The 19,638-nt window shown below is 44.3% G+C and overlaps 2 protein-coding genes and 1 long non-coding RNA gene across 11 annotated transcripts in view; 1 reads left to right on the forward strand and 2 right to left on the reverse strand.

Moving 5' to 3' along the window:
- Window positions 1-19,638, reverse strand: part of LOC111253430 (uncharacterized) — a 440,857-nt gene that overhangs the window by 158,240 nt on the left and 262,979 nt on the right. The gene's annotated exons all lie outside the window — the stretch shown is intronic.
- The window catches only part of LOC111253425 (RNA-binding protein Musashi homolog Rbp6-like), a 317,203-nt gene that overhangs the window by 59,943 nt on the left and 237,622 nt on the right, over window positions 1-19,638 (forward strand). For both annotated transcript variants that reach the window (XM_086992763.1, XM_022812771.2), the window contains exon 2: window positions 8,906-8,946. In XM_086992763.1, the coding sequence (XP_086848889.1) occupies window positions 8,906-8,946 (41 nt within the window). The remainder of the gene's footprint in view (window positions 1-8,905; window positions 8,947-19,638) is intronic.
- On the reverse strand, window positions 1,283-10,345 carry LOC147754998 (uncharacterized). Its single transcript, XR_015330149.1, has 3 exons — window positions 9,496-10,345; window positions 3,276-3,457; window positions 1,283-1,423 (listed from the first exon to the last, which is right to left on the reverse strand). It is a non-coding gene; the product is annotated as an uncharacterized LOC147754998 (long non-coding RNA).

A 19,638-nucleotide genomic window follows, 5' to 3' on the forward strand; every position in this document is an offset into this window, starting at 1 on the left:
GCCGCTAATAACAGTAGCAAACTTACGGCACGAAACAACAGATTGTTCCAGTGTTCGTCTGCTGATTTCGATTGATATTTTATTTAGATTCAGCTATTATCCCCTTGTACTTCCTCCTCGATCAGCGAAACGGCGCTGTTGCTTTGCCCAGCGGATGACTGTAACAGCAGTAACGCACCTAGCGCCGAGCCAAAGAAGAGGCACTATTACTTAATGATTACTACGTATAAACAAATAAAGACAAAAAACAAAATCAACGGTAACATTCGATAACTGGGACGTCTAAATGAGGTGTTATGGCGGTGCGCCGGAAACAAAATAAATTGTATGTATACGTAGAAACATATGTATGTATGAGTCGACAATCAGATGATTGTTTTATAGAATGTGGTTATTCCGGCATTCATTTGTGTGGGTCTTTGTGTCTAGCCTGACGATGTTTGTGTGCGTACATCCATCCATGAGTCGCCCGGGCCGTCTGTCTGTTGGTTGGTTTCGAGTCGTCAAAAGCGACTCAGCCATTATAGACAGTGGAAGCTAAGAGCCCAGCCGCTTCAGTAGTCAAGTCTGCAGATGTCAGTTTAGCAGAGGACTTTAGGAAACCAAGAAACTAGCGATTATCGAGCATCTGAGCGGTCAACATGACGATCTGCGTGCGGTCCGCGACAAACGGCGCGAACGCCGCTGCCATTTCCACCATTATTTATTACTTATATAGGCTCTGGCCGCCGCGGCACGGTCCCCGGTACGGCCGTAGTGCTGACAAGAGTAATCAAATGAATAAGAACCAAGTTATGAACCAAATGGACAAGGGTTAGTTCTTTAGTGAATGCCGGTCGTAAAGGTGGCGCCGCTCTATTTACTAATACATATACCTGTATACACATCGAATAACGACCTCAAGGGTGTAGCCATTGACGCAATCAGACCCAAGTGCTCAGGTTTGACTTGCGAACGTGCTGTCGTTCGCTGCCGTGCGCTATGTACGAGCATCGATGTTAACTAACAGTTAGCTAGCAAGTCCGTTATTATTGTCCTTCTGTTTCCTTGTTTGCCCTTTTAGCTCTCATTGTGCGCTCGTTCCTCTGACAAAACGGCCCTTAATAACAATGTCGCCTCATACAGCCTAATCTTCCAGCGTCGAGAAGACCTAAGTGATATGACAGGCCAATGGATAAACAATCCACGATAACCAATAGTGAGAGAACTAACGTACCTAACATGTTAATAACAACAATAATAACAGCAACAGCAACAACGATCGAATGCTGTTTCGGCCGGCAGAATGGGCTCGGTTCATCTAGTCATCAGCACGTAGGCAAAACGCGGCACAACTCGGACTGGCTGCCATTTCCCGTGATTACTGGAGGAAGGACACAATCTGTAGTCGTCCACCGAATCGTCATTGCGATGCTACCAGTAGCTGCGGAATGAAAAAGAAATAATGGAAACAGCCCAGTCAATGAGGAAGCAAGCTACCGAGATTAAGAAAGAGAGGTAAAGAAGACTGATAAAGTGGATAATGGAACGCACATGCAAGAAGCAGGACCTTTGAAGCCATGAAGCCACTACGACGACGTGCCAAAAAGCAGTCAGGGTTCTATGCACGAGAAGCGAACGAAAAGGCAAATACAGAAGGGAGCGTAGAAAAAAATCAGGAAAAAAATACAAGCCAAAATGCAACATAACAATAAAATCAAATAATACGCCATGGATGTGGACGGCCGCGACAGAACTGTCTTGAACCATACCAACGCTGATGAACGCTCACCGTTTATGTAATGCTACCAGCTGTCGCCATAAACCCAGATTGAGTAAGCAGCTCGACGACGGCAACAGAAGTAGCTAACAGGAACAAATGCTGCACAAGCAGTGAGGAACGATCGAAAGAAGGACCGAATCAGTAGCGAGTCCACAGCCGATCTGAACATTGTAGCTATCTGCAGTAGTACTCACTCACGAGATTATCGACGGCAGCGCGCTAGTAAAACTGGTGATTGGACCGAAGCCGTTGAAGACTACGACACCAGCGGGTGACAGCGAATTATAAGAGTGGGGGGTTATCAAAGGGGGTGAAACGTTGTCTAACTGTGAAATCCGCGGTGAAATGGATAGGCCTTTGCAGACCCCTAAAATATTTCTCAGTTGTTTTTAAGAAATCTCTGCGTGCCATACGAGGCAAAACCGCTTTGCTAGATCAGTTGGGTTCCAGTTAACTGATGGAATCAAGGGGTTACAGGAGAAAGCGACAGCGCTGATGGCTCCGATGAAAAACTCACGAAATGCCCTAGAACTTTAACATCAATCAATGCTGGCGCGCTTATTTACCATGCACAAACTTATGACCTTCTAGATGGGTCGTAAAGCCATCGTCAGATGTGTCGTGCATCTAAACAGTGTGACAGACAGGGTAAATTGAATAATTCAATTTTCTATTTACTTCAGTCCACTTCAGTGTTCGGATTCATCCGTCTAACCGTTTTCGCCTTCGGCTTTTTCTGACCACATTTTGATCGTGACGATCTGATTTGGATCTAACCGGATCTTTAATGTACGCTAATGGAGTTGAACCAGATGACATCCTAATCTATGGACGTGACTGGGAGGTTAATGAAGGTGAACGCAATGTTTGCATTCAGACGTATTAGAAAACGACGGAATAATCTTGGGAAAACACTAACAGCTATTATAGCTCATTTAAATGAGCGCACCAATAGAGTAATAAAACAGGCCACAATCTGGACCGCATTTTCGTTCAGTGGCGGAAGCACATCCATCAAGATTAAGACTCATTACTACTATACCTAGTGACCGAACTGCGACTGAATCGTTACCTGTAACTATCCTACTCCAAATGTTCTTTAACGAGTTAATCTGGACTGGAAGTTCAGAACAAAACAGAAAGGTAGACGACTTAAGATAATTATGCTTATGCAGCAGCGGCAAACCTGTGTTTCTCTAACAGAACTAAGTGCCATGACTAGTAGGTACCCGAGCCTACGAGCATTAACCTAGAAGCGATCCTGTGAATCCGAAGGAAAACTTGGTACCATTCCACCAGGCCAGTGCCACCGGCCTCAAGCCTCGGCCCTCGCCAGTTTCCTACACTCAAGAATAAAAAGCTTTTTGCTCGTTCAGGCTGCCAGATCAAAGTATACCTCGGGTCTCACTCTAGCCCAAAAAGTAGCACCTAAAGTAATCAGGGTAGTAACGGCTGTGACGACCTTGCTAAAGGAGCAGAATGTGTGTATAAAAACGAGTGTCGCGATACCGACCTCTTTCGTTGGGACTCTTGCTGCTGCTGCTGCTGTTGCTGCTGCTGCTCTTCGTCCTCTTTGCGCCGGGAGTAGACATTCGTCAGACACCGACAAACCACGGGGCGGCCTCCCAAATCGCGGGACACCTTTACTACTTCCAGTACTTCTGGGCTTACGTCCACCGTTCTCATACGCGCCAGCTTCCGAAAGAAATGCAAGGACTGAGTAGTAATGCGTCGACGAACAAATGAGAGACATGAACTATACATTTGTTATTTATTTCTGGAGAAGCACAGATAGAGTCACATATTTACAGCCAGTGGGTGGTTATAGCTACCTATAATAGGTGCGGATTATTTCAACTGCCTACATAGAACGCCAATCGGCGATTGTCGGGAATAAATAGTTTGACGAAACAGAATTAACCAGAAGACGAGAGTAGAACAGTGACATGGTTGGGGGTAATTTAAAAAAAAACTGGGTGTACCTGGAAGTTCGGAGATTGGCTCACACGATCGATACGGATAATGTCTAGGGAGGTGCGGAGGAGGCTTCGGGAGTACATTAGTAATAACAACGCCAAAAGTAAGAATTAGAATGGAATAAGATCGTTATATAACGAGCCGAGCCGGATGGAAAGTGGCTTAGGTGGAGGGCGAGAAGGAGGTAAGCGCGATAAAAAGAAATGAGGGGCGGGTGAAAAGAAAAGATAATTTGGTGGGAAAAATCGCATTCGAGAGGGGCAAAAATGGTAAAAAGAAAACGACAGAAGAAAGAGTCGAGTGTGTACAACGAAAAAGGAGGGGCGAGAGGGAGATATGGAAGCAACTGGGCAGAAACACAAGGGGGCCGATAGGAAGGGAAAGGGAACAGGTCATCATGAGGCCGATGATGATGATGATGATATGACGGTTCCGAGATGATAGGATTAAAATGTCGCCACGACGCAAAACGAGAAAGAAACTCTCCATTATCACCGGTCGACTACGGTAGTTAATTAATACTACATCTTCTACAATTATTATAATTAGCAATGTCCCTAGTGGCATTGTACGCAGTTTTTGCAGGTAATGCAAAAAAAAGCAAATTAAGTTATTGTCATGGACGATGTTGGGGAGGAAAAAGTCCCCCGATACTGGAACTGTCTGCGGAAAGCAGAGCGTTCCAACTGGAAAAGAAGCTTGCAGATTACAGGTTTTGAGAAGCCCTGCAGGTTTTGTCGTTGTCTCATTATTTTACGTCCATATTCCAAATGATAACACGAAACAACAGGGTATACTTGGCAATAGTTGGTGAAAATAAACGGACAAATTGTAACCACCGCCCTATAATAGTAGGCATTACAAAACTGTTTATTTGTGTGAAAAATAATGTAGGCCTTTGCATTCAAATTTCGATTCTGCTCGGTCGATTCGTAAATGCAAATTTTTAGATATCTTACAAAGAAAATTTGGCGAAACGTTTTTAGGTAAGTTTCAAGTTTGGACATAAGATGTTGTGTGTGGGGTTCGATAGTACCTATAGATACAACGAAACAATAACTATTTAATTATGCTCTTAGCTAGATCGATCAATTTAACTGTGCTACTATCTGTGATCTACTAGTGATCAGCTAGTGAGAGCTACTAGTGATCCTTAAGGGTGAAATACTGCTACGGCTGTTAAGGACTGGTGTCCTATGAGATTTCTAAAATGAATCGAATAGGCCAAGAATCCAGAAGAAGCCATGGAGGTAGCAAACGGACTAGGGATCGAGAACCACAGGGAACTTAGGTGAAATGAAACGAGCTTCTTGTGGATAGGTGTAGAAGAAAGCTAATCGGTCGACCAAGAAGAGACCGAGCGTCGCGTTTCTTCTTGGATGCCAGCAGCAGCAATTGTAGCCACTGTTCTCTGAGTCCTGTTCGGATCGGGGGCATCGCAAGAGCTTGAGTTTGCGGGAAAATCGGGGGGTCGTAACCCAAGCAGTTGTCCCGTTTGACTCCGCCTGACATCTCGCAGGAACGAACGTATCCTGTCTGTCCGAATGAGTGGGTGAGCAGCAGCCCGACTCCCGCTTCAGCTAGGAGGCCTCCAAACCAAGAGAGCTTTCCCGACAATTATCGTTGTCTGCCTGCAGAAATCCCGGGGTGGGCTTGGGCATAAAGGAACTAAGCAAAACTGCAAGAGAGCTGCCGGCTCTTTTTTTATACGCGAGAGGGCAGAGAGGTTCAAAGAAAACTCCAAAGCATTCCATGACAGAAGGCTGAGAAGAGCAGCTTAGATATTTTTCTTAAGGAGGGCTCCGTCTGTTCTTACACACTATGGTAGGAACGTATATACATATATATATATATATATATATATATACATTGCTAAAGAGGCGTTACCCTTCAGCCAGCTAGATGAATGAAAGCGCTAATTGAAACGTTCACTTATAGTATAGTATCCGTCAACGTGGCACCAGAGAGCGAAAGAGGAACAGTTGGGGACAAGGGGCGGCGCGCTACTATAAAAGTGTCTGTTAGTGTAATTATTTAACTTTAGTATTCTTACGTTAACGAGAAGTAACATGGGCTAAATAGAGCAGTGAGTTGGGAAATGATTAATAACTATAGATATATATATAATTATGTTCTCGAGTTACAGATGCAAAGAACATTAGACGTTTTTTTTTTTTTTTAGGTTTGCTTATTTGGGTAATAAATATCATTTTGAAAAGTCGTTTTGGCTAGAATTATTTGGAGATACGACGAGATCAAATTTGCACCTATCTGGGATTACGTTTAAGGGATCGTATTGTGACAGTTACAATGAAAATACTCAAGCTGTAAGGCATTTTTAACTGTATTTGATTTGTCGACAAGATTTGTTTCTTAGCTAAGGAGATAAGATAAAGATGTCTTAGCCATATGTTTTCCTTCGCTTAACGTGTGCTAACATATCACAAAACTGCCCGTTTTGAGACCTACAGACGTACAGGGAAACCTTCAGCAACCAACCAAAGAGTTATGGACGTGAACATTGAGGTGGCTCTTATATGAACGAGCAAAGATCCCATTTATAGTACGGTTTAACAACTAATATTACAAAAATAACTTCACAAAATAATTACAAAAATGTTTTTTCGTCACGAATAGAAGTCTGCTTGCTTTTGTGTCTGGGTCGTCGTTGTTGGGGTCACTGTTTCATTGATTCGAATCAATAAGCAGAGCCATCTAGGGTATCGACAATCTCTGCTACGGCGTTCGCTCGTCGTTCGCGATCTGGATTGGCTTCCAGTATTCTACAAATGCGCAGCAGTTGCGCTCGGCGGTCCTTTTCTGTGTAAGCTAAATGTTTGTACCGAAAAACGCCCTTTAATCTTATTTCACGTCGGACGCATAGAGTACAGGTCTATTTGAAAAACATCAAGAGATATCCCAGTCCTATGACGACTGGGAGCAATAAACAATGCTATTTGTTTTGCAAGTATGCTAGAGCCTTTTAGGTATAGCGGATGGTATACACACACATACTATACATATATATATATATATACAGGAAACTTGAGATTGATAATCTTGTTCTATCCAGTCTGCTGTTACCTTCAATTCCCATTATATATTTGGTAGTTAAAAAAGTATATCAGGTTTTTAGGCCAGAATTGGAGCGCTTTATTTATCTATTAAAACAATTAACCTAAACATGCCAAGTTTTGATCAGCACCCGTTTGCCATTTTTCTGGTAACAGCGTAATCCCTTCACCATAAAACTTCTGTGATTTCTACATGAAAAATTTTGACAAGTAATTCTGGCATCTTTCAATTGAAATCAAGTTAATATCATTGCGCAAGTTCTATGGAAAAAGACCGAAAAGGTGATGGTTTGATCGCACTGTCATTGTAAAAGACGGCGTCCACTCTGTCCAGTTTCTCTGGTGGATTTTTTGTTGTCATTTTATTAGTTTTTGAGAGTAAAAATTTAAATTAATGGTTTTGTCAGGTGGTGGCGACAGCAGCAGCAGCAGCAGCAGCAGCGGCGGCGGCAGCAGCTCATGCAGATGCATAAGCAGATGCAGAGTCCATCGGACATATATGGTCACCTTCTCTGACATCGACTCGGGGTTCGCCACGCTTTTGGAAGACATTTTCCTTTGTTCTTTCATACTTAACTTTATGATCTCCATGTAACCCGCTTTTCATCAACCGCTTTAAAAATAACTTGTTTTCATTGCATTTTTATGGTGTGTCGTAAAGGATCACGTACATTTTTCTGTGTCAATTCGTCAAGTTTTTCTTTTGCTAGCCAGCGTTCTCTAAATGGTTTAAAACACTTTGATTAGAGACAGGCTACAAGAAGCATTTTTCTATTGAAAACGAGAGCGGCGGAACCATCTTTGGACCGTGTTTTTTGAAAACCTTAGACAGCGTTGGTGTCTTAATTATGATCAAATGCTAAAATGTAAACAATTTTTGCAGAAATATCGTTCATATTCTAGGCGTTCTATCTTGCGTCCGAACGAAGTTTTACGACAACTTCAGCATATTTATCTATCTCTCAGCTTTTAAATGGCACTAAAATATGTGACTCTGAAGCTGTCAAGCTGGCTTCGTTCGGCAAAAAGTTCGGCCATCCAATATATGCCTTTATCGATCACCTTTCAGATCGATAATTACGTACGTTACTGCGGTCTGGGGCGAGATATTCTCTCGAGATACGCTTCGAATCTCTGGCTTGACGCACAACGTAAAAATTGCTTAATGTACAGAACCAAACTCCGCGGATGTATGTATACTCATAGAAACGATTAGAGGTCTTTGCTAGCTCCAAATAGGTACAACAGCGAATTTCCCGAGTGTTCGGCGGGAATATATTCGAAACTCTTTATTACCCGTTGCATTGAAGTCCACAATGTATTCAGCTGAGAGTTGCGAATGAATATTTGTTAGGCATCTCTAACAGCTAACTTGGTGTTGACGCTGCTTTTATTGTTATTTGTTTTATACTATGATTTTCACTATATACTAGTTACGTTACATAAGACCATCGTTTGATCCTGGATTGATCTCAATCTTTTTAAACGGATGCGGCCTTAGCGTTCGTATATTTTGATTTGAACTGAATCAAAAAAAAAAAAAAAAAAACAACTATATAAGAAAAATAAAATCCATATAATTTTGCTGCGTAGAGAAACCTGGCGATCCTTTGTCGAGTTGTTGGTATCATAGTTTGAAATTAGGCCGACTATGGTGAAACGCACAGATGATTGATTCTTTCGGTTGGACGCAACGTAAACGTTAATACGTTACGACGCTGGGCGTTACACAACTATTTTTACAGCTCAGTCACGCCTCCATTGCTGGGCTTCGAGGGTACCTTTAAGTACATCTATAAACTACAGTGTTTGGTTTTATTTCACCAAACCTATGCATTTTCCATCCTTTCAACACCAGCTTTGTAACGTCCCCGTTTCGAAATAGTCAAAATCTAGCAGAACTTGTTTGGGACACACTTCAAGTACTGTAGCTTTTATATGCGCGAGGAACCCGCTAGATCTGACGCTTATTTGTGGTAAAACGTTTTTTATCGTCTCATTTTTGGGTATTCTGCAGCTCTTCAAACGCGAGAGTAAGTGAACGCTCACTCCTTCATACGACCTTTACTAACCTATCATTTAATTTTTTCAGGAAAATGTTCATAGGAGGATTAAGCTGGCAAACTGCACCAGGTACGTAATCGATCATTATATGCTATAATATGCGGTAATCTCAAGGCTACAGACGATGGTTCGAAGGTATTTAGTTGCCGGAAACAAGCAAACGGTTGACCACAGACAGAAAACGCAACAGACACCAGTAAATCGCCGTGCTATATTATACAGTATATAACTTTTTCTAGGTAGGTACATACATATATTATCTAACTAGTCAAACTATGCGATCGCAGCTCATCAATTATTGCATTCCCTGTAAAACATATAGTACATACAATACGTACCTTAATCATACGTAACATACAGAGCTGCAGCTATAGAATAGAAGCAACAGAATAGAAAGAACCAAGTCGGGTTGCTATTTTCGTTGGCTACGTTTATAAGATGCGAAAAATCGTCATGTGGCATCTTAACGTTTTCTGCATCATCCGACCTGACTATGGCATGACAATTAAATGCATATTATATTCTGTTTACACCCAAACATATTTCGCACCGCGGTGCTAAATCGAGTGTGACGTTAGCTGCTGCGGCCTTTTCCGCTGCTACCGATACGACACTTACCAGTAACGTCCGCTACACAATACGCTAACCAGCAGGCGCTGAGAGCAACCGGTGGTCGTCTGGCCATTTGCATCCAGCCGTGTGTGTATTTATATGCAGGGATTTCGAGAGATATTTACTCTCGAAGTTGCAACGCATACGGTTCTTCACTTCGGCAAAAAGACGGAGCTTCGAATGACTCAGGGGCTGCTAGTCGGCCGGCCTGCATAGTGCCTATACGATTGGTGTCGCTTATGGCTTTGTAGCGCCTCTTATTTTTGGGGATGATTCGGTTACGCGCAGCTCCCCGAATCCACACTCTGCCCCAACTCCGTTTTCAAAGCGCGACGTTGTGCATGTCGATCTTCGGCAGTAAAAGTCACTGTTGTCCTTGCCGTTGCCCCGTCATCGGCTTATCGATGGCGTCGACGCTGTTAACGCTACCGTCTGAACCGTCGCCGGGGTTACTGCGACTATTATGAGGCTCATGCGACCGGCCAATCGACCATAATCGCGATTATTTTTCTTCTTTCTCTATTTCGACTACTACGGTTATTGGTTGTCTCAGTGCTCATTCGCTCGATTACAACTGGTAGCTGCCCACGCTCCTTCTGAGGTTTCGTAACGACTACTAAACGCTGCCAGAGATTATCAGTCCAGTTGTAGCAATTGCGAAAGCGGAAAGGCTAGCTAAAGAAGACAACTCATGCCCTGCGCGAACTCTCGGTGGCATGAACAGACGGCACTGCTGCCAATGATGTCAATGAATCAGCAGTAATCCGGCAAGCGGCAGACGACGCGGAACTGATGGAGACCACAGGCAGAGATAGAGCAGGCGAGACCGGGGAAAAGAGAAGGAACAAAAACGATCATCCTCGTGGATCGCTGTTTGACCACTGCGGTTTGATACGACGTCCTTGTAACTGTTGTTGGTCTCTTTAGCCCTCTCGGCTGACGCTAAGGCAAAGCAAGCGTTGCTTTGTTCAGTTAACGGTAGCAAAGGCAAGGTTTCGCTAGAGGCCTGGCCGTAACTAATGTCGATGGCCCATCGGATCGCTGAATGATGATGCAACATTTCCGGCTATATATTTTTTGTGTGAGTCTGTGACCGATTAAAAGGCTACACGAGAAAAGGTGTACGTATAAGACGAATATAATATAACGTCGACAGTTGTTATAGTCGACGGATAAAGCCCAATGAGCGCGCGAAAATTAAACATGGATTTGGCTATGGCAGAACTTTTAAACCAATCAAGAGCGTAAATAATGGGAATAATCAATCTGAGTACTGCATATAAACTGAGTGTCATTTTGGATCCGCTCGTTACGGAGCGGAAATACGCATCTATAAATTTCCGCTCTAACTGTAACGTTATTGTACGATCACAATAAAGCTTTTCGGCACAGATTTTTTTTCTATAAACTGATGCGTTCATTTAACTGAAAACCTGCTGCTATTTGAAGTAACGGAGCCACTGGCAATAGCTGCTGCTTGATAAACTAGGCCTGAAGGCTGCCGTGGAAATACCACATTCGTCCACTGCCCCTGCCATTGGTGAGTACCGTACAGTGACTGACTGTTAGTGTTCATCTTCGCTACTTCGTCAAAAATCTCTTTGCGCCACCCATCAAGCCGGTCAGATCTTTTGGCTCCCTCGAAGGGACACTCAGGACCGTTAGGCCAGAAGGAATCGGCAAGAAAGCAAGCGGAGAGAGTCGACAAAGTATCCAACGAGGGCGGCTTATAGGACTCTACTATATCCAAATGATTTTTGAGTGCCTCACCTCAGCACAACTCCACTATCCACGCCCTCCTCCAGCTTGTCGCTCGATGCTTGGCTCGTTCGAGTCCCACAGCGACAGTTTTTCGGACAGAATTGTCGTAGGTCCTCAGATGGTTATCACTGACGGGTGGGTCTCGCTGGCATGACACCACCCTGCCCGACACTCAACGCTTGACATTCACGAACGCACGTGCTTTGCTGCTCCAGGACGAGACCGAGGGTTGTAAAGAAATCCTCTTCATCGTGCTCACACGTAGTAAGAAACCATTGTAGTAAAACGCTTCAACTCGTACAGCTCGTGAATTTTTCGTATAGCTTGGACGGTCTATTGGAGCTTGCGAGAGCACCGAGACTGGCGCTGCCTCGGGCGCCGACTACTCGCATATAGAACCCTTCGGCTTTTCGACTTTTGTCAGTCTACAATCCTCAGAGTTCAAGTAGTTTGAGATTTTCCAATTGGCGAAGTAGTCCAGCTACTCAAATGGGGGTTAGTTACGTGTCAGTTAGCAGACTTCAGCCCGGTTGGTGATCTAGACAATAATTTCCGATCTGTATAGTTGCCGGTTCGCCCTAACTGACCACTCTAAATTTCTACCGAAATGAGAAAAAAGGTCCGAAATTACCTCGAAGTACAGCTATAAGCAGAATGGAGACAGAAACGCGAGAGTAATAACGACTAGAGGGCGCGGAGGGCGAGAGCGCTTCTAGTACAGAAAATTGGCTTCGAGGCGTAGTTCATGTTGGTTGGAACGGATTGCTTACTTTTAGCAGAGTATATAGATGATAAGGGGACAGCAGAATGGTGGCTGCTTGCAGCAGGGTGGTTTGGTATTGTCTGTATTGTCGAGATGGCTTGTTTGGGCACGTCGTGTGTCTTTTATAAACGAATCCCTTCCGTCTTTCTGCTAATTTTCGGCGAAATTTTCACACATGCACACACGCATTTACCGTTGCAACAGCAGCATCAGCTGTAGCAGACAGCTACTACTTCTACAGCAGTTCTTATAGGGTTCTTGTGTTAAGGAGGTGGCTTCTTAACAGCTCCCTGCGTACCATGCTGCTAATCTGATTTGGGTTACGGTGAGACTGCCACTTTACGCGCGCACTCTCCGGGGCTTCATTTTCACGCTGGCGACGTGGGCCGCGGGTTCTGACATCCAGGACCCGCTAACGTTGTATTGGCGCTGCCGCAGCTGCTACTGTTGCAAGTCGCGGAGCTCAGCGCTTCAGGTGCGCGACGGCAACGAGGCAGCGGTTGTCGTAAGAGCACAGGGAACGAGTACCGGAAGTTGGCGAAGAAGCAGTAGCTGAAACTATGCAGTCGAATAGGACGATCGTGGATTTCCAACAACAACAATAAAAACCACAACAACGACGACAACCATAACAATACAGCTGACATTTGTCAATTAGATCAGACCATTCCATTGGCTTTTCTGCCCGATTCGCCGTTGGCGACAAGAAGAGCGTCGTACATTGAGGAAAACGTAGAACAAAAGCAAAGCGTAAACGCAAAACTCTCATGGAGCCTTGTCACGTTTCCAGAAGTGCTGCAGGTGCCTTCTGGAGCTGCTTGTATCAGTTAGAACTACAGCATTTGTCGGACAACCTGCCTACTTGTCGAGAGGCCTTATTTACCTAACAGAAGCCGACCGCGGCGGGCGCAGCGGTAAATTGACTTGACAACAGGACAGAATAAGGTCTCGCTCGTTTGAGTAAATCGAACTTGACCATTACTATGTCATACGTCTGTTGGCAGTTGCTTTGAAGCAGGCGGATGCAATTATTGATGCAGTTCCATTACGCGAAGGAGTACGCCAAATAATGATAGGCCAGATTTTACTGTGTATCGCTGGGTAAATGGTAAGTTGGCGTTGTTCTACCTCTAGCGGGCCATTGGTATTCTACCAAAATGAAAGGGAGATGTGCTTTAGAAGTCTACCGGTGTAGAACTCACACTATATTGTACGTGTAATACACCCATGTAACTGCATGGTTTTAACTGCAATAATAAGAAGTTTTCAACATTTGCAATGAGCCTGGGCTAACGTCTATGTTTCATTAAAGGAAGGCGCCAATGACTCTTTTACCCTTTGTCCCTATAGCTTAGCTTTCGTAATCGAAAAGCTGACACTCAATGATACCGAGCTGGATGATACAAATTCGCGCGTTTTTCCTTTCATGCTCCAGTGAATCCTTTGTGGCCTGTTTTCCAGCCTGCGAGCACACCCAATTTTCACCTATCGATACTACCCATTTCGCTAAGGAAACTGCCGCGTAAATTCTGTTTAGTCGTTAAAAGGAGCTAAGCCGCCTCATCGTCTACGGTAGAGCAGTTTTAGTTCTCCGTTTAGGCCAATTGCGGAAGATACGTTCTCCTTTTTCCTTCCCTTAATATTTCTTTCGCTTCCGTTCTCCTTAGCAGTTAAAAAAAAAACAACGAGGGCGTCCATCGCTGTCTATCTGTCAGACCCTCTGCTACGGCGACTTTGAATGACCTTCGAATTCACGTGTCGCCTTTCAACTACTATATTGAAAGACTGGATGCCTAGATTCTCTTATTGGCACTCGTCGCAATAGCAGTTGGCTGTCCGGCAGCAACGGCCTACAGCCTGGCCCTGTCACTCACCTTCTTGCCGCGATAAACAGCGCATGTTCCATCTCAACGTGGCTGATAGCTGCATCGTTTGCGTATGCTACTACCAGTGCTGCTGATCCCTTGTTCCGTTACTCTGGCCTATACCTTCTTAACTTTTTTGACGGTCTTCAGAAGCTTACGAAATCGATGCTTTTTTTTTTACCAGTGCTTTGGATTTTTTGGAGAATAATTTGATGTCCCGCAATACGCTATGGCCAAATACTATATGGTCACAGGAACGAGGTTGCAGGTAGGTAACGTCGTTAGGTGATTAAAGGTTGGATTCGGTCGCCAAAGAGCCGAAAAATTTCGGTTTCAAATCTTGTGAAAGTGACCAGACGAAACCTGTAACCAGCGAATAAGTTGCGCCCGTACTTTGAAAAAATGGCACGCAGCACATTTTATGAGGTAAACAAAAAAAAAAAAAAAGCCTGAATTAACTCACACTGGTATACGTATTATTGGCTAGTTGTTCTTCGCGATTTTAAGTAGTGATAGAATGAACCTTTAAAATACCTATTTGCCAAACTTTTGAATCATTAAGTAAATATTTGTGATTTATTTTGTTATGAGTAAAAAAAACGAAAGATAATATCCGAGTTCTGCCCTTCTATTCTTGCAGTATATTTCGATTTTCCACTAAGTAGAAAAGGCCAATTCCGTGAGAACGATCTAGCCATGTCTAACGTACTAATCGTGCTGTTTAACACATATCGAACATTATTTACCTACTCGGGATGCGTTCGTTTTTTAGCATTGACTTACGGTGTTCAGTTGCAATTGACTCTCGGACACCCTTAAGGCCTTATCTAGCAAACAAATGATTCCTTTTTAGTTGGCCAAACTACCATCGGCTCAAAATATACCGAACACGGTTTACGCTTCACCGCACTACTTACAATTCTCGTTGCGGTTTGCGGATCATCGTTATCAAACTTACCTTCGATAGAGGTGGTGAAAAAAACAATTCTACTTAGAAGAAGAAAAAATGTGTTTTTGGCGTTGGGCCAGTGGAATCAATATGAATGTTTGTAAGAAGTTTATAGCGTATATCCACTCAACTGGCGCGTTTTTTCTATGTTGAGAGCATAGTACGTAAATCGTCATGACGGAAGGATACAAGTTAGCTGGCGGTAACGGTGACGTCAACCGAATAATGTATCGCTGCCAGTTGACCCAGATGGACGCTAGAAGCAGGCTGTTTAGATAATCATAGAAAATAAGCGAGACAAACCGAAAGTGTTTGTGATGAAGTGAGCGAGACCGGTAGCCACTTGATCTCCAGGTGGTAGACTGGCCAAACGATCGGAGGCAAATGGCCAAAATGTGCTTTTACTTCTGTGCTGCCGTGAGGTTATGGAGGAGACATTCAACGGGGGTGCCAATGTAAAGGCGGAGACTCCATGAGTTGGGATAACTTTAAGTTGTCCTTCATGAGTCGTTCTCTCATTACCAATGTAAAAGTGGAGATATGGGAAAGAGAGTGCGCGTTTGACTGATTTTATATATCGTTTGATTCCATATTTTCGCATCACTTGTTTGATGCCAGCGAAACAGTTGGCTTGCGACTTTAGGGCGCAGGAGGGAGTGATTTGTTGATTAGACTCATTAATCCTTTGCTTTGATCTCTATGTATCAAAGCATGGCTTGACTGTGGTCTCCAGTTACCGTAATTGGGTAACGCATTCGTAACCGAAATGCTTTGTTAATTCTGCCTGTTTCCTCTGCTTCTTTTTCGGTGTTGGCAAATGAGGCTTCCCCGGGGCGCGTTTGACGATTCGAGCGGGGCTTTAGCTAGGAAAGGACTTTAGCGTCTCTGATGCTTTCATTCATTTACAATGATTATGACCGCGGGAACACAAGACACCTCCACCGTCTCCTTTCCACAAAAAAAGAGTTACGAAAGGGTCGGCTGTGTCATTAATTTGAACCATTTACTATTTGTATTACGTAAACGCGGCAAACGATTAGGTACATGGACGAGGATGCCCTACGAGAATGGTGTAAATTTCATTGTTGCCGACTGTTATTCAGTTCTGGTTCGGCTGTTCCATTTTTCTGAAGCTCAGAAATCGAGCTTAGATGTTTCGCTTCTTAGAGAGCATTACAGGAGACTTACGTTTTTCTCAGATTTTGGTTGCTGCGTTTGTTCCATATTTCTGCGTCTAAGAAACAATCAGCGTTTTGATGATGTCATACTGAGCAGAGGGAAGCACTTAATGCATACTGTCTAGCTAGATTCCTCCTTCTACCTGGGCAAAGATTAGACTAGCAGATTCCCTCAATATCGACGAATACATATGCCCCTGGTACTGCCGTTGTGTAGAAGAGAATCGGCGATGTATCGAATGGTGTACGCTATCCTCTTTATCAATCCGGCCTCTGCCGCTTCGACCTGAATTGGACCATGCACCCAGGCTGAGGGAGGTCCGTTGGGCGGCGAAGTAGATTTGAGGAGCCAGAAAAATCGACTTCATTGAAGACCCCAACTGTATCCGTTCTACCTCGACTAATCTCGACTATTTCGAAGACAGCTGTAGATTGGCAATACATCAGTGCGCCACCACCCGTTAAATTCAACAATTCGGCGCTTTTTTGATTGCACTGAGTGCGCGCATCGAGCACCACACATTGCGAGGCAAGCCACACTCCACCGTGTGTCGACTATTCTCCCACTTCCATTAAAATTTCGGCCAAGAACAGATCTCTAGGAAAAGAAAGATTTCTTCCTCTTTTTTTCTTTCTCCATTGCCGAACGCTGAAAACAAACTGGCCGCGGCAGTAGTAATAACAATAACGGCAGTGACCACCGAGACCGGCCTTTTTGGGTAAGGTTGATGCTGCAAGAGCAGCGGCGGTTACGACGTTAGCTTCGATGAGTGTACCTGAGCTTATAGGCAAAGGGAGAGAGAAGTAGACAAACGGCTGAGCAAACATCAGAGTACGGCGACAACGCCAGCAGCCAAAACAACCGGAGTGGTGTCCAGCCAATCGAACAGTGTCAACAATCAACAGCGCAGACAGCGGCACTGCACCGACATACAAACAAAACAGATGCTGAGGATTAAACAATAGCAACAGGCTTGTGAGATCTATACAAGGAAAAGCAAAGGGCGCCTGTTCAAGATGAGTGAAGCGAGCTGCCTAGCTACGATCAGAACAAAAGGCCACTAAATCTCAGGACAGGCCGGCAGATGAAAAAAGAGTTGCCAGGCAAAGGCACGCTTCACGTCATTCAGACCTTTGTTTTGTCGTCGAATGTGTGAAATGTACGAATGATTTCTCTACTTCCAGTTTTTCCAAAGTTTGTTGCACTGCTCATTGTCAAGTGCTTTCGCATTACATCGAAGATTTAGTTATTCTCTATACTACAATTGACATGTTGAAATCTATGACACGCTGTGCCGCCTCACATGTTTAAGGCAGGAAGTTAGGAAAACGTGGTCGTAATCAAAATACGCAATAGCGTTCACCGTTCATTACGTGTAACAACGATGATGGTCATTTAGTCAGCATCGAATCATTAGAGCGTGCTTCTTTAAGTTGATGTGAAATGTTAGGCCTGCAGGAAGCTTCATGGGAGAAAGCATGGAGTTTTTGGAAACGACTCCTAGTAGAATAAATGGAGTAACGTAAAGAAGTCTGTAGAGTCGATAGTCGTTTAGTCAAGCGAAACTACGTAGCTTTTAATCAAGCATATATTCAGATTTTCACTGTGACTCCATCTGCATGGCAGGTGTGACACATGCATGGCGTTCAAAATGTGTGTGTGAGTTCTGTAAAAGTGGGGTTTGCCATGTTTGTCACTGCGGTACCGGTCTCGAAAAGCTTGTGGGAACATGGTTGGCCAGTAGGTAAACTCTCGGCTGTCTCGCTCCTTAGCTAGCAGCACAAAAGCTACTCGAGCTGAGCTCGTTTCATCGGCAGGCGAAACTCTCTTTTGAGTGTAATTTGCTTATGCTAGACATAAAACCGCTTCAACTGGGTTAGGGTTGGGCTAACCGCTTCTGTTGGTCTCCGAGAAATGTATACCGTCGCCAATAGTTTTTAAAGTCTATGGCGGCCCTTGCTGAAATATCAGGAATTTATCGGTGCACTCAACGAGACCTCAAGGGTCCAACACTATCTGAGGGAGTTGACCTGTTTTTCCGTTTGTCGATCCTTCCTGTTGTAGCCTACAAGAGCTCCTCCGAAATTCAGTATGCACTTGTGTATGTCTACATTTCCTATATGAATCCAGCTATTCCTTGCTATGGCTTATGACTATGGTTGGGCCGCAAGGGATAAGCTGATCCGATGCTAAAATGATGACGGTGGGTCCTTCCTCCTCCCAAGACCGCTGTAATGTACCTGGCCTGAGCGTCATCAGATCACTAGCCTGCCTTGCTAGCTCGCTGACTTTCTGGCCCTTTGTTGTCTCCCAGTGCCTGAGCAGTGATTCGCTAGTTATGTATGTCGGCTTCTTTGGGAAACTCGTACCTTCAGCCGACTAGATTCGGTTACCCTTTGGTTATGCCGAGCCACGTTCGGCAGTTTCGTCAGAAATGGTCGCTACTTTGACGTTGGCGCCGCTTCAGTCCCAGCTACTATTGATTCAGCAGCTATATCGTTACTGGCACCGTCGTTTCGGCGATCCGAGATCCGGCAGGCTTTTGTGGGAGCCAGTGCACGGTATACTGCTATTCATGCTGGTAGCTACATTAGTGCACGTCTGCTAGCCGGATGAAAGCGGTCTTTGAGCACCTGTGAAAGCCGTCTAACACGAGCTGGCAGACGGTGGCTAGCGTCGAGGGGGACAGGGTGGGCTGCAGCTTGTTTCTTGTCGCGATGGGTCCCTGAGCAGAACCTGTGAACGATACATCGGCAACAGCACACGGGAAATATCGAGAGATAACCTTTTTCGAAGTGCGCCTGTCAATGGCGGCTCTGCGGGCAGTGGTATTTGTACGTCGTCATTCTTAAGCTTATTCTAGTTCATCTTGAAATCATTTCAATGCAGCAGAGAAATCTACAAGCTGTCGAATAATCCATATGGGACGAAATTCGTTTGCCAACTGGCTATCTGCTGGAAGAAGCAGCAATTCGTAGGCAAACAGAAGAGCCTTTTAGGAAAAGCGAACAGGGTCATAAATAAACGAAGATCGAAGGACGCGGCAGGAGACCATTTAGACGTACGGAAGAATGTTATTCTGGGTTTCTTCCATGTGTTCCCTTAATGCCTGCTACTGTGGCTACCGGAAACAAACACAGATGTCCCCAAATGACGGTGACTACTTAAAGAAGCCGAATCTTTTTTCAAATCTGCTAATTTGACCAGGTAACTGATGTAAGATTAATGTCGAAGGTCTCACCGGAAGGGACTTCGTTAAACTTTGTTTAAGGTTCTTCAACAGACGTATAGTACCGTACGATTATGTAAGCCTATGGCTTCCTTTCAGTGTATATCGCGTATGTACGATAGCGTGGTATGTTTCTAATCGAATAATGTCAAACAGACGTAGATATCTCATAAACACCACCACTATTTCAGATAGGACGGATCTGCCCCCGAAGTAATTATCCTGTAAGCATACAAGCGGCATACTGTCAATGGGATGCCACTGAGCTGTGCTACGGACATATTAGGGCACATGGCATATGAAGGATATACTACATTTTTGTGTCGTTCTGTGCGTCTCGATAATGGTTAATTTTACTACCTTATCGATCGTGACGACGCTTGACAGTTTTGCTATTGGAGCA

Source organism: Varroa destructor, unplaced genomic scaffold (genome assembly GCF_002443255.2).
Source record: "Varroa destructor unplaced genomic scaffold, Vdes_3.0 BEIS01000006.1, whole genome shotgun sequence".
Lineage (NCBI taxonomy): Eukaryota > Metazoa > Arthropoda > Arachnida > Mesostigmata > Varroidae > Varroa > Varroa destructor.